This window comes from Hevea brasiliensis, chromosome 11 (assembly GCF_030052815.1).
Source record: "Hevea brasiliensis isolate MT/VB/25A 57/8 chromosome 11, ASM3005281v1, whole genome shotgun sequence".
NCBI lineage: Eukaryota > Viridiplantae > Streptophyta > Magnoliopsida > Malpighiales > Euphorbiaceae > Hevea > Hevea brasiliensis.
Window position 1 is genome coordinate 87,331,678 of NC_079503.1, and position 15,478 is coordinate 87,347,155.

The window sequence follows — 15,478 nt, forward strand, 5'->3', positions numbered from 1 at the left end:
ATAATGTTTCAGTTTGTGTTTGGTGGATTGATAGATTTTAATTATTCTTAGCGATTAATTGGGTTCCAATTGAATTTTGAGTAGCGATTAATTGGGTTCCAATTGAATTTTGAGTGAAATTTCTGTGCAAATTGTGTTTTGGGTTTGGTTTTAGTGTGTTTAGGATCACATTTCTGGGTTTTATATCAGGTCAATTAACACTAGGTTCAACATGATATATGCTGGGGGTAGTGTCACCACCAAAACCTGTTTTTGGCACTTTAAATTGCTGAAAATGTAAAACCTACTGAGAGTTTCAAAGGGTCTCACATGCCTCATGTAGCACTTCATGTACAATAACACGGGGCATGTCATTTTTCCCTTGCATTCTAACATGCCTCATGTTATTCATCTTACACCAAATCATACAGGGCATGTCACCCCTCACTATTCTTAACATGCCTCATGTTAGACACTAGGTATATCACCACTTAAACCTTTACCCTAGCCATTTTATCCTATTTCATCTCATCAGCCACACGACCTAAGCCTTCACTGTTCCTTCCATGGTGCGCACCAAACAGCCATCCACCCATATACCCAAGCTGCGAGCCATGAAAATGGCTGCCAATAGTAATTCTTCAACCCCAACACCAAACCCTACACCACCCAACGCTCAACCCGAAACACCCATTTCGTCCCCAAATCCCCAAATTCCTGATACGAACCCTAGCTCTCTACCTCACCAATCCTCTCATCCCACCCCTAATCCCGATAATGCCACCCAAGACGCCACACCTCCCTCCCAAAAACACACCAAAGACACCCCTTCAACTGTATATGAAACACGAAAAAGAAAGAAATCAGCTCTCCACTCCTCTGCTCCACCGAAACAACCTAGAGTTGATTCCTCAAGACTCATTAGCGCCAGAACCCGCTCTACTGCCCAAAATCCTATCTCACCACAAGGTTCTTCTGCCCCAATTAGGGTCCAATCACCCCTGCATCATTCACCAATAGTGTCTCAAACTGCTCCAGTTATCCCTCCATCTGGAAGTCAAGTAACCTCATCTTACCCATGGACTTTTAGGGACTTTGAAATGAGGAAAAATTATGAGGCCCCTGCTAAAAAGAAAATTTTAGCCACCAAGTACATTAATGAACATAGTCTCAGGGAGATAGGGCTTTATGAATCTGTTAGTGAATATTTGAAAAATATAGGTTGGAGTGATTTTGCTAGGATTCAAGAACCTACTTCTAGGGGATTGACAATTGAATTTTTAAGCTCATTGCAATTGGACTTCTAGCCTATGCAAAGTAACCATAGGGACATCATATCCTTTAAGTGTTTGGGTCAGGACAGAGAACTTGACACTGTTCAAGTGAATGCTTTATTTGGTTTTTGTAATGATGGAGAAAAAGTGATAGAGTGGCAAAGGACTATCTACGATCCCCCAACATTTTGGAAGTCTATTGCACCATATGGGAAATACTACAACCCTAGTTCTGCTAAGGCCTCAGCTATTCAAGACCCTGCTCTGAGATACTTGCAAAGATTTATGTCTTACATTATACTAGGTAGAGGGCACAGTAATGGGGTTGTAGGAAAGAATGATTTATTCTTTTTATGGTGCATGAAAGAGAAGAAAAAAAAATAAATGGTGCTTATTTTCTTTGCTCTCATATGGAACATATAGTCTCTAAGCATTCAGCTGGCAGTATAGTTATTGGAGGGATGGTGACTGTAATTGCAAAATCATTTGGTTTTAACCCTGACCAGTATGCTATGGTGTCTATGGTTGGCCAGTCTTTTCTAGATAGAATTATTATGACTCAAATGAAAATTTGTGTAAAGAGGGGTGATGTTTATGTGTTGGTAAATGGGGGACATGAGGGTACAGAGCAGCAGCAATCACAGGGTATAGGATAGCATACTGATGCTGGTCCTTCTAGCTCACACCCACCTAATGTTGGACAATCAGACTTACTTGTTTTTCTTAAGGATTTGGAAGCAAAAATTGACAGAATGAGTGCACCACAACAGCCTGTTTCTGATGCTAATTCTGATATTGTGGTTGCTTTAAAAGCTTTAGAAGCTTAGGTTGATACTCTTGGTCAGAAGCAAGCCAAGCTTGAGAAAAAGATTAAAAAGAAGTTTTCTTCATTCAGGAAAAAGCATAAAATTCATGACAAAGAAATTATTGATATTTACAACAAGCTGGCAGCTTCTTTTAACCAACTGTACAACTGGGGCCAAGACATTTTTAAAGAGATGAAGGCTATGGTAGAAAACCAGGATACTGCTTCTGAGAAATCCACTGAGCAAGTACCTCCAGCAGCAAATGAGCCAGGGCCATCCACCAATGAAGAAGACCAACCAGCTGTCTAGTTTTAGAACTTTGTTTTTGTTAATTTCAGTTAGTTTCTGAAACTTTAGTTTTTAATTGCGCACATTGGTCAGTTTGCTTTATTTTTCAACTGTTAATTTCCTGGTTATTAGAACATTTATATGTTTTATCTATTTGTAAATGATTTAATTTTTGTTTCTTTTAATTCTGTTTGTTTCATGAATCTTACGTTGGCTTGTTCATTGTTGCTGGCTGCTTTGGTTTCTTTTGCTGTGATACTTGCACTATCTCTGTTATCCAGATTTCTATTGAATTGATCATTTTCTTTAATTTCAGTTTCTATTGGCTATTGTAATAGCATTACTGATGTTGCTTTTTAATAGTCATATAATTGAATTATTGACATACAGCAGCAGCTTTTCTCTTAACCTTGACAATTCTGCCTCTAAGGTAACTTCTCGACATTCATCTGCCACATGTTGACACTGCTTCCCTTTGCCATGCCTCATGCTAAGGGTTATGCTCTCTTATGAGCTATTTGCATTCCCTCAAATTTTTAAAATTTTTGAAAACTCACCGAAACTTTCATGGAGCATGACATGCCCCATGTTGATAGCCCATATCAGTTCCTTAGCAGTTGCCACAGGGCATGCTAATTTACCTTTACTTCAACACGCCTCATGCTTTTTGATTAACATGCCTCATGCTCCAAATACTTATAATTCACATGCCTCATGTGCATATTCTGATCATTCACCACTAGGCATGTACGTTTTACATGGTAACTTTGTTCCACTCTTTCTTAGTCTATATCTCTCCAAGTTATCATTTATTGATTTCATTGATATTTCTGCCACTTCGATTAAGCCAATGAGGACATTGTCTAATTTGAGTTTGGGGGAGGGCAAAAATTTTTGCAAACATTTTTAATCCTTTTTATTTACATTACTTAAATTGCATTTCATTTATACTTAGTTACTTAGTTCACATACACCATACACCTACACCATGTAAATATATACACTTGCATATAGATATCATATAGATTATGTATAGTTTTTATTTCATTTTTTTTATTATTTTTATTTTTATTTTTATGTAATTTTTGCATTCATTTTAGGAATCATGCATACAAAATATATATATATATAAATAAATAAATTTTTACCTATTCTTAGAAGATTGAGAATCATTTTGAAAAACAATTGAGCTTACCTCTAGATGGGTTTGATGGATTGAAAGTTCTGGATTGGTATGAGGTTATGAGATTCTTATCTAGGTTTATATCTTCTTAGCCAAGGGCCACTCAATTAATTACATTGAGTTTTGAGTGCTTAGAGAAAACTCTAGAGTAAGAAATAACTAATTGTGTCTCACCAATCCTAGAACAAGCCTTTTAGACCTTTCGAGGTGAAATTTAGCACTCACTTGAAAAGAGAAATGATTAAGGCATTCTTTGAATTTTAAACCCACATTTTTAGCCTTAACCAACCTCATTTTAAATTTTCCCTTTAAAACCAATTTGAGCATTCATTTATACCCCTTATTTCTTTGGTACCCATAATTTACCTAGCCATAAACCTAAACACTTACCGTCCTTCGTGAGAATAATTTGTTTAAGAGATAAAAAAAAAAAAGGTATATAACAATCAAGTGGGAGAAGTACTAACATAAAATTGGCTAGCAATCATATTATGTTGCGAAAAAAAAAATTTAAATTATTTACCACCCAAGTATACAAAGAAATGAGTTTGGGGATGGATTAAAAAGGGACAATTGCAATGCAAAATTCAATGTTATTTATGTAGTCCCTAAAAGAGTTGCAAAAAAAAAAAAATTGTATGCTAGCATTGGTGATTTATTGAAAAGTTCTTCCTCCCATTTGATTCTTAAAAAAAAATAAAAATAAATAAAATAATTAAAATAAAAGAAAAGTGTATCTTGATTTTTTTTTAACAATTTAATTATTCTCATATTTTGCCTCCCTTTTGCCTTTTCTTAGTTAGCCACATTATTACCCCTTAGCCCCATTACAACCATTAAAAGTCTTTTAATCTCTTGATTGTGTTTGCTACATTAGTGGAGATTGGAATAGTTAGTTTGCCTATGGGATTGGCACATTATTCATCCAGTTAAACTATTTCCATCATCATTTGAGACGCATTAGTTTATGGATTGTTTTAGAGTCTATTTTAGCATGATTTCTCTATGTAATTGATTGGTTTGGGTTTGATGGAATGAATAATTGACCTAAGGCTAAGCGGTGATAACTTTGGTGAGAATTGAATTCCTTATACCTTGAAGGTGGGTATATGGTGTGTTGGTGGCTAGAGGTAAGTTTGAAAGCTTGAATGAATGATTCTCATGAATTTAAGAATAGGCACCCCAATTACATATAATTGTTTTTAATTTGCTTGAGGACAAGAAAAGATTTGGGTTTGGGGGAATTTGATAAACCCATTTTATATAGATATTTTAGGTTAGTTTTGCATTCATTTTGCCTTTTTAGTTTAGTAATTTTATGCTTTTAATGCTTATTTTAGTTAATTTTTTAATTTTAGTTTCATTATATTTGATTTTTGGAATTTTAATGTTTTTGATAGGTTTTAATTAGGTTTAAAGGCAAAAAGGTCCATATAGAAGAAATTCAAAGTGATTTGGAAGATTAAAGTAGTGTGAAAAATGAAGAAAATTCACTTAAAGGAGAAGACCAGCCAAGACTTTCAAGGGCCTCAACATGGCCCGTGTTGAGGGTCGTGTGAAGATAAGAGTTGGCCAGCAGGAATCCACATGAGGCATGTAAATTCACACAGGGTCGTGTAAATAGAGATTTTGGAGCAAAATACGCCGAGACTTTCAGGGACTCCCACATGCCCCGTGTAGCTGGTCGTGCAGAATCTAAAGGCTCCTCCTCCGAATCAACATGAGGCATGTGGAAAACAACTTAAATCAACATGACACATGTGATATGGTGCTGGCAGATTTGTTGACATAGAAAATTTTCTCTTTTCACACCTTTTACACATTTTGTCTTTATCCCTTTAGAGACTATTTTTTAGGGCAAACCTTGAGGGGATATATAAGCATCATATTCTCATTTTTACCATAAAGGGGAAAGAGAGAGAAAAATCAAAAGCAAAAGGAAAGAGGGAATCACGCCATTCTTGGAGGAAGAACACCTGCAGAGTGACGTTTTTCAGTTTTCATTTCCAGAGATTTAGATTATCTTCTTCTGGGTTCTTTTATTTTTAGTCTTATTTTCATGTTTTCTTGCTCTATTTCATATTTTCTACTTGTAAATACAAGCATGAGTGAGTAGATACTCAAGATTTCAGAGTTAGGTGTAATGATTTAAGTTTTATTTGTGGATTTAGACTGGTTTTAACCAGATTTTAGTATATATAAACTTTGATTCTTATCTTGTGTGTTTATTTACATACCCATTGTTGGTACCCTTTGGGTTTTGTTCTTAATCTTAGATTGAAGGACCGAGAGGTGAAAATCTATGATAGATAATCAAGATAATGAACTTAATCACCTAGTGTTAGAAATAAACTAGTGGGTTAAGAGGAATTTCAAGTTGATTAAAATGCTTAAAGGGTTTTGGGTAATTAAACATCGCATGAGAATGGGGTTTAGTTTCCTTTAAAACACTCTTTAGTTTGCTTGAAAGAGAAATTAAAGGAAATCAGAATCAACTTCCTTCAAACTTGTATTTCCCTTAATTTTGGCTTTGCCTATCCAAATCCCAATGAAATTTACTTCATGAACCTCAACTCTGGAATCAATTTTTACCATTAATTAATTAAATCTTTTGTCACTTGCTGAAATTTTAGTAAATTAGTATAGTGCTTAGAATTTTAATTGTTTAATTCATTATAATTTCCTTATTTTCCAATTTAATTTGCTGCATCTCTTACTCTATTTTTGGCACAAATGATCGATAGCCCAAATAATCATAACTTTTATAGTTTGGTACTCAAACAACAAATCTCTGTGGGATGATATCTTTTCTCTATTACTTGAACGACCCGTATACTTGTAGAGTACGCAATCAAAGTCCCTTAATTACAATTTATATTATAAAAATTTTTAAACTTTAATATAAGTATTATTTAAATTCCTATAACTTGCTATTATTCATTTGTAAATTAATTTATGATTAAATTTTACTCATTATCCCCTAACTTAGATAAGTGTACCACATATGTTTCTCAACTTTAATTTATATCACAAAAATTTCTAAATTTTAATTTAATATATAAATAATTTTTAATACAAAATGTGTTAAATGATAATTTAAATTTCAGTATATTATTTTGCTAATGTAAGAAAGAAAGACAAAATTACTATATAATATCAATCATTGCTTAGCCACCACTACCACTTGGCAATCAATCATTACAATCATTATCACTTATTATTAATACTATAAATAAATTAATTAATAAAGTAAAAATTATCATTATATTATATTACTTATATTTTTATTTTGCAACCAAACATAGAAATATAAAGACAATTATATTATATTATAATTTTGATTGTATTAAATAATTAATTACAATGCATTACATTATACTCTACCAAATATAACCATGCAATTGTCCTAATCAATGGAACTATCAGCAATAGTCTAGCTAGTTTCTTCCGGTTAATTAGGCCAAATTACAAGAAAATTTGCTAATTTTGTGCTGTGTCAATTTTAATCATATGTTTTGATTTTGTCAATTATCAATTTTAAACTTTCAATTGCTATATATTCCAATAATTCTTGAGAACATCGTCATTTTTATCACTATTCAAGAAGTATTTCCTGCAAGATACAAATTATGAATCGTGCGAAAACGCTTCCCATTATATTGCTGATTGTATTTAAACATCAATTTTGCACTTCACTAGACACCATATCCATTAACCAACCCATTGTAGATGGTAACATTATAGTTTCTAATGGGGAGACCTTTGCACTTGGTTTTTTCAGTCCAGGTAAATCGAGCTACCGTTATCTTGGAATTTGGTACAACAAAATTTCAGAAAAATCTGTTGTTTGGGTCGCAAATCGGGATTCTCCTATCAGTGATACATCCGGCGTCCTCTCAATCAACAGTCATGGAAACCTTGCCCTTAACAACAGAAATCGAACAACTCCCCTATGGTTCACAAACGTTTTGGCTTTGCCAACAAACAATTGTGTAGCTCAACTCTTAGATTCGGGAAATCTTGTATTGTTTCATGGCGGAAGTGCCATATGGCAGAGCTTTGAACACCCGACAAATCACCATCTTCCCAACTCTAAATTGGGGCTAGACAGAAGAACAGGTCTGAACTGGTTCCTAACATCTTGGAAATCTTCAGATGATCCTGGTACTGGCAATTTCTCGCTTAGGATCAACCCTGAAGGTTATCCGCAATTTTTCATATACGAGGGTCATGTTCCAAAATGGAGAGGTGGTCATTGGAATGGCAGTAGTTTTTCTGGAATACCTATAATGCAGAAACATATATTTATCTTCAACTGCACCTATGTGAACAATGAGAATGAGATTTCCTTCTCGTGGAACACTGCATATGGCTCAATCTTGACAAGAGGAGTGCTGAATGAGTCCGGCATTTTCCAACGGTCCAAATGGCATGAGAACGAAGGTCGATGGGAAGAGTTCGCGTCTGCGCCCAAGGACCAGTGTGACAGCTATGGATTATGTGGAGCCTATGGTAACTGTGTTCGGTACAATGGTGAATTCGACTGCACTTGTCTTCCCGGGTACCAGCCCAAATCACCCCAAGAATGGCATCGGAAAGATGGGTCAGGCGGGTGCGTTAGGAAGAATCAGACGCCACTCTGCAGAAACGGTGAAGGATTCGTAGAGGTGGCAAATGTGAAGGCTCCGGATACTTCAGTTGCCCGTGTATTGGCAAATTTGGATACGAAAGCTTGTAAAAATGAGTGCTTGAGGAATTGTTCATGCACTGCATATGCAAGTCTAGGTACGACAGAAGGAAGTGGATGTTTGACATGGTATGGTGATTTGCTAGATACAAGAGTATTTACAGAAGGTGGACAAAGTATATATGTGCGTGTGGATGCACTTGAGTTAGGTATCTTCAAGCGAACTGTCATTAGAAATTCGGGTTCTTTTTTTCTATTTATTTTGTTGATGATATGCTTAAATCTATTCTTCTGCTAACTCTAGATGAATGGTTGACTATCATATTAATTGTTGCAGTGTTTCTTTTTCTGGTCTTCCCTTTTCAGCTCAATATGCAAATAAGCGCAAGGACCTTCTTGCAAGGAAAGGGATATTGGTAATTATGATACTGTCCGTAGCTACAGCAGTTTCCTCTCTTGTTCTTTTCTCATACTGCTTGGTGAGGAGGCAGAGGAGATTATGTAAGCAAATAATTAAATTCCTTTCAGATAGTTTCCTATTTCCTTGTTATTTTTCACTTTAATAATCGTTAAACTACAATTTATCAATTCAAAATGCTTGATGACAAAAAGTTTAGAAACTATTTCCTAGATTTGGTTGTCAAGAAACTGAAAGAATGGATATAAAAGATTATTATATCCAATTCTAATTAGTTTAAAACTGAGACCTAGTTGACACATGTTCAGCTTCTTTCTTTTTTTTTTTTTTTTTCCTTTATAAGCAATTCATTTTATTAATAAAAAAATAGCCAAGGAAAAACTTAGCATTAGGACATCGGCTAACCCAAAATGGACAACAATGCTAGTAAATCTCATCCCTAATTATCCGTTTTCGTTCTACTTACAGCACAAAATGGGCAACATGAAATGTTTATCTGTAGTTCGAGTACTCTCCCAGATGATCATCCAAGGGAAAAGGAGCTTGACAGATCTGGAAGTGATCCACATTTACCTTTCTTCGATATAGATACAATAGTTGAAGCAACTGACAATTTTTCCAACAAACTTGGAGAAGGTGGTTTTGGCTCAGTGTATAAGGTAGTATCCCATGAAAAGTAAAATTGTCAACTCCTTCATAAAATTTAATGTGAATATTTGGCAAGTCACAATTTTAGTACTGTAGTGTGATATATGCGGCCATGGTAGCACGTCTGTGCAATAAGTCTAAAAATGCACTTTCAGGGTCAACTATCAAATGGACAAGAAATAGCAGTGAAAAGATTATCTAAACAGTCAGGACAGGGGATAAAAGAATTCATGAATGAAGTACAGTTGATATCAAAACTCCAGCACAGAAACCTTGTCAGGCTTTTTGGTTGTTGCATTCATAAAGAAGATAAGATGCTAATCTATGAATATTTACCAAACAAAAGCTTGGACTACTTCTTCTTTGGTATGGCTCTCCTTCTATTTGCTTTCACCCATCTTTAATTTGCACTTCTTTCCATAATTCCTGTAATCTAAGGATCTCCAAAACTCAAATTGACTATAGAAAAGTCAAGGGAGAAACTATTGGACTGGAAAAAGCGTTTTGAAATTATTTTTGGGGTAGCTCGAGGAGTTTTATATCTACATCAAGATTCAAGATTAAAAATCATCCATAGGGATTTGAAAGCAAGCAATATTCTATTAGATGCTTCAATGGAGCCAAAAATTTCAGACTTTGGGTTGGCTAAATTGTTCAAGGAACATCAAATTGAAGCCATTACAAAGCAAGTGGTTGGAACATAGTAAGTTACTTAACTCCAACACCATCTCCCTGCTTGGAAACATTAAAAGGTCACAAACCACCAATAAATTGTTTCTTTTTGTCTACTTGTAGTGGCTATATGTCTCCGGAATATGCAATGGATGGTCTATATTCTGTAAAATCTGATGTCTTCAGCTATGGTGTCTTAGTACTAGAGATCATAAGTGGCAAGAAAAACACCGAGTATGACAAAGAAAGCCCTTCTCTGAATTTGATAGGAAACGTAAGTTGATAGACATATCTTTCTTAAGATTAATTTCCTATTAGATTCACTACTAAAGTAGTAAACGATTTCCTCAACTATGTTTCAGGTTTGGAAGCTATGGAGGGAAGGAAAAGGCTTGGACATAGTTGATTATTCATTGTTGGAACATTCATACCCTTGTGAAGAAATTTTGAGATGCATTCAGATTGGACTTCTATGCATTCAGGAACACCCAGCTGATCGGCCAACCATGCTTGAAGTTGTGTTCATGTTAGGCAATGAAACAAGTCTTCCTTCTCCTAAAAAACCAGCATTTGTTTTCCGAACTCAAAGTGGGCAAGAATCTTTAATAACTAGAGGAGAAGTGTGTTCTATAAATGATTGCACAATTACTATGATTGAAGGTAGATGAAATTCTAGTAGGATTTTTGACGGAGAAAGGGTCACGTATGTAAATTCTTTGGATCAAACATGTTGTCAATCTTGCAATGGACGAGGCCTTAAGGTCGAACCATATAAATCTTATCTCCATTTTTCTTCTCTTTTGTATATTGTGTGTTTATGCGATTGTATAAGAGATACAGATATACAAGTGGATAGATATAAAATAGTCTTATCACATTTAAACTGTGATTGTAATTATATTGAATTCTGCGTAATTTTTAAGTTTGTGCCAATATATTTTTAGACCCAACCAAGTCTGTCTGGGATTTTCAGAAATCCTCCATCAAAGGAGGGTTTTGAATTTGCATTCCAGTTGTCTCCTTTCTTTTTAAGTTCAATGTTGCTCTTAAAATAGATGAAAGAGACAAATTCAGGTGAGGTAGAGGTTTCATTATGAATGCAAATGGAAGAGAAATGCTGGTAGTAAGAGGATTACCGGTTGAGAACGGAATTTGACCAGGGAGCACAACTCATGAGAGGGGTCAGAGAAGAGACTGGCTGGCTTTGATTCTTGAGTCCAGGACAGACCATTTTCCGGTCGGACTTCTCCAGAGTCCTGAGGACAGGGAAACTTTGACAGCTGTGGACTGGATGCAAATTGCCATGTTTAAAATGAATTCGGACAAAATAATTGATAATGGACTTCTCACTAGCTCTTATAACGAAGAATTCTTTGAGCTTTTTGTGACTGAAACTATTAATTTTCAAAATCCAGGTGGATCCAAGCTCAATATATGAGGCTTGGGATTCGCCAATAAGCAAGCAAACTGCAGCTTACTGTTTGCACTATTACAATATTGTTCTTTAGAGACACATATCTTCAGACAAATAAAATATTTATTGCTAATAACTTCTATTTGAGGTAAAATTTTGTTAGTCTCTAAACATTATATTATTTATTTCTAATGAAGCAAGGTTAACCTCGATCTCCTTTAATGATTTATTTAGCTTACTTCTTTCCAAAGAAATGTAACTTAAAAATTCCAATGACTCTCTCAACACTCATGCTATTGCTCACTATACCACTCGCCAAAACACTGCTGGAGGTACAGAGGTAGAAGTCGTGGATCTAGACGTGGGGGCCATCAATCCAGTTCTGGCCGTGGTCGCTCCCCTTCCTGCAACAATGAATCCTTCACACTCATTTCTTATAATTGCCGAGGCCAAGGGCACACCTCCAAACAATGTCCTAGTCCCAAATATAGCACTTACACTGATCATAGCTCCAAACCAATAGCCAACTACACCTCATCTCCCACTGCGCCCACTAAACCGTGGATCATCGACACTGGAGCTACCCATCACTTAACCTCTGAACTAGAAAACTTGGGCATTCACTCCGAATATTCAGGCACTGACGAAGTTTCTCTCACCAATGGTAAAAGCTTACCCATTACTCATATTGGTTCTAATAATATTTCTCTCAATTCTTGCACTTTTTCATTAGATAATATTCTTCATGTTCCACAATCTAACACAAATTTGTTATCTGTTCGACAGTTCACCAATTCTAATAATGTCTCACTTGAATTTTTCCCAAATTTTTTTGTGATTAAGGACAGCAAAAGGAAGCAGCCACTACGCTAGGGATGCGTTAAAGATGGACTCTATTACTTAGCTTCTGATTCCATTTCTCTAGTTTGCAATTCAGTTTCCTTATCCACTTGGCGTGCTAGATTAGGCCATGCCTGTTCAAAAACTATCAATAAAGTGTTATCCTTGAATAAATTATCTGCTACTGCTAAGACTGATAAATCTTTGTGTGAAACATGTTGTGTTAGCAAATCTCACATGCTGCCTTTTTATGATTCTACTTTTCATGCCAAAGAACCATTAGAACTAATTTGTTCTGATTTATGGGGCCCTGCTCTCCAATTACTTCTTCTGATGGTTATTTATACTATGTTCTCTTTTTTTATCACTTTACCAAATACACATGGATTTATTTTCTTCGTAAAAAATCTGATGTCTTCAATTGCTTTGTTAAATTCTGGGCTATAGTTGAAATTTTTTTTGGTAAATCCATCAAACAATTTCAATCCGATTGGGAAGGAGAATGCCAAGCACTAAAACACTACCTAGCTGAAAATGCCATTATACAAAGAAGCTCTTGCCCACACACACCCGAACAAAATGGGTGTGTTGAATGTAAACACCAACACAACACCGAAACTGGTTGAGCCTACTTACACCATTTATTCGTACAATCAAAATATTGGGATCATGTCTTTACCGCTGCCGTTTACACAATAAATCGCTTACCCACTCCAAAGCTCAACCACAAATCACCTTATCAAATAATTTTTCAACGTAACCCGGAATATCAATTTCTTCGTATTTTTGGTTGTTGCTACGTCCTTACACTCACAAAAAAATTGAACCTCGTTCTGCCAAATGTGTGTTTCTTAGGTATAGTCTTCTTCACAAGGGTTATAAATGCTTGTCTTTATCCACTAATAAAATTTTTTACTCACGTCATGTCTTATTTGATGAACAGGTGTTTTCGTTCAAAGAAAGTAATGGAAAATCCTCCATTCTCAATCCACCACCATTGCCAATTCATATTTTCTCCCTAGGACAGCCTACCCCAACATTGTCCTCCCAACTAGCACCAAATCCCATGCCCCCTCCACAGCCGCAAAATCCCCAAGAACTACCATGTCACACCTTACCCCTCTGTAAGGCATAACATGATCCGAATACCTAATGAACTACCGAACTTCACCTACAGATAACTCATTAAGTATCCTACAAGGGATTTTAAAACAATTTTCTTACTTTTATAAGTGGTGAGCATTTTCTAATAAATATTAAAATCATTTATTCAAAGTTGAAAACTAGTTAAAATTTTTTGCTCATTCTATTTTTCCGCAAATTTTATAAAAATTTCGGCAGAGTGCTGTCTGTATTTTGAGAAAACAGTTCTTCAAATACCTGTAAAAAACACTTCTAATAATTTGTCTCAACAACTTCTTCAAATTCAGAATCATCCCAATCAATTTCAACATCATTTATCAACTTCCAAAAATTCAAATCCACAATTTCCAATATTCGACAATCATCAAAATACCATTCATCAATTTCATTCAATTTAAAACAAAATACTTCCATTCATATTTCATTAAAGATAAAACAATTTATATACATCATTACAAAAATTTACATTAAAAGAAATTCAAACTAAAATTTATTACAAACTTTATACAAGTTTTATACAAACTGCTCAAGACCAGTATTACATGTCCATACCTTTACATATATTACATACATCAAAATAAATTTCTAAAGTCAGGGTATAAAATATACCCGATAACTTCAAGCAGGTCGGTCCTCAATCCTCAGCAGCTCAGTATGCTGTTCCTCTAGTCTCTAAATCTGTGACAGCAATAACAGCCATCGCTGAGTACTAGGACTCAGTGGTGCACAACATACTAAAATAATCTTTATGCAGAATTTAAATCATATTTATTCAAAAATTAGAATGAACATGAGAGTTAAACACAAAACATGAATTATGAGATTTTAATCCAAACAATTTCATTTCGAAGTGTCAAAACCAATTTCATAAAACCCACAGTTATATCATGTCATTCGAAACAAATATAATCTCAATAGCCAGAGGCTAAGGAGAAGTCACATCACAAGGCTAGCTAGCTCAAATATATGGATATCCATTCAATTTCTTCTTCTACTGGCACACACCTCAACACTTCAGCCAGAGAAGGAATCAAAATTCGAAACTGATTACCCCCACTAGTCATGCTAGTGAGGTGTTCAAATATATGGTCATGACACTGTGGTTTCAAAACTTATCTTAACAATTTACTAAACATTTTTGCCATCTCAAATATATACAAATAACTTCCAACAATTTAAATCAAAAGCATCATAAATACTTCATCATAATAATGTCACAATTCAATATTTTAAATTATTCAAAACAATATGCAGAAGATAATTTACAGAAATTATACGTTGTGCACAAACCTTATGTGAGTCGCCTTTTTGGCCTTGACTCGACACCTCGGGTTCCTTCCCGGTATTCTTTTCCACTGAAACACACAGTTTCACAGTGTTTCAGTATAATAACTTAGTATAAATCCAAAAATAAATTTAAATTCACTTTTACCTAGCTCTAATATGCTAAAATTGACGTTCTTTAAAATTTATGTTTCCGAGTTACTATTCACAATACTATTCAAGTCAATTTATTGACTTTCTAAGGCTTAATAGGTATGCGAACTCCAACTTCACCCACATACCACATTTTGGTTACTAAATTTGTTGGTTTTGGTTTTTTACTCAAATTCTAAGTCTTTTAGGCAAATTTGCAAATTTTCAGTTTTGGTGTCTTATGTTGCACTGTTCCATTGATTATTTTTCTGTTAGAATTTAATAAAACTTTCTTCATAGAAAATGTTCCCTATTGTCTTAACTTTATTCTCCTTTTTGAATCACTCCATTTGGAGTTTTGTAGCTCAAGTTATAGCCATTTGAATCATGGTTGCCGGATTGGACTTAACCCAGATTTCTGGGTACCAAACTGGTTCTGGCAGTTTTAGGTCACCAATTTTGGGTGGCCAAATGAATTGGTTAAGGGCATAATTTGGGTTTGTGTTCTTCATGAAAGTTTTAGGTCTATATCTCAGCTATCTACTGGTAAAATTTCAGGTCAGTTAGACCTACCTAGCCCAAGTTATGGCCAAATGAATAAACATTGTTCATTTGGTCATTTTTGTACAGGTCAGACTGCAGAATTCCGGATTTGGTCAATTTGTTCACTAGGTTTTGGTCACTTTTTGGGCATGATTCCTAAATGAAAA

At 34.9% G+C, this 15,478-nt stretch overlaps 1 protein-coding gene across 2 annotated transcripts; it reads left to right on the forward strand.

The window, feature by feature from the left end:
* Nucleotides 1-7,029: 7,029 nt before the first annotated feature.
* Nucleotides 7,030-10,905, forward strand: LOC131170663 (G-type lectin S-receptor-like serine/threonine-protein kinase RKS1). 2 transcript variants are annotated; one of them, XM_058130289.1, is made up of 7 exons: nucleotides 7,053-8,426; nucleotides 8,584-8,718; nucleotides 9,104-9,294; nucleotides 9,439-9,649; nucleotides 9,749-9,986; nucleotides 10,079-10,229; nucleotides 10,318-10,905. In XM_058130289.1, exons 1-7 carry the CDS (start codon nucleotides 7,160-7,162, stop codon nucleotides 10,621-10,623), a joined length of 2,499 nt encoding a protein of 832 aa, XP_057986272.1. In that variant the 5' UTR covers nucleotides 7,053-7,159; the 3' UTR covers nucleotides 10,624-10,905. The 2 variants fall into 2 exon arrangements, with proteins under 2 accessions (XP_057986273.1, XP_057986272.1); XM_058130290.1 differs by lacking the exon at nucleotides 10,079-10,229 and having other exon boundaries at nucleotides 7,030-8,426; nucleotides 10,318-10,457.
* Nucleotides 10,906-15,478: the final 4,573 nt, after the last annotated feature.

What these genes read in the sequence shown, in the direction of transcription:
- LOC131170663 (XM_058130289.1), top strand. Translation starts at nt 7,160, where the DNA reads ATGAATCGTGCGAAAACGCTTCCCATTATATTGCTGATTGTATTTAAA. An exon ending in TGTGGATGCACTTGAGTTAG is followed by an intron (nt 8,427 to 8,583) that starts GTATCTTCAAGC and finishes TTCCCTTTTCAG; the next exon opens with CTCAATATGCAAATAAGCGC. An exon ending in CTTGGACTACTTCTTCTTTG is followed by an intron (nt 9,650 to 9,748) that starts GTATGGCTCTCC and finishes AATTGACTATAG; the next exon opens with AAAAGTCAAGGGAGAAACTA.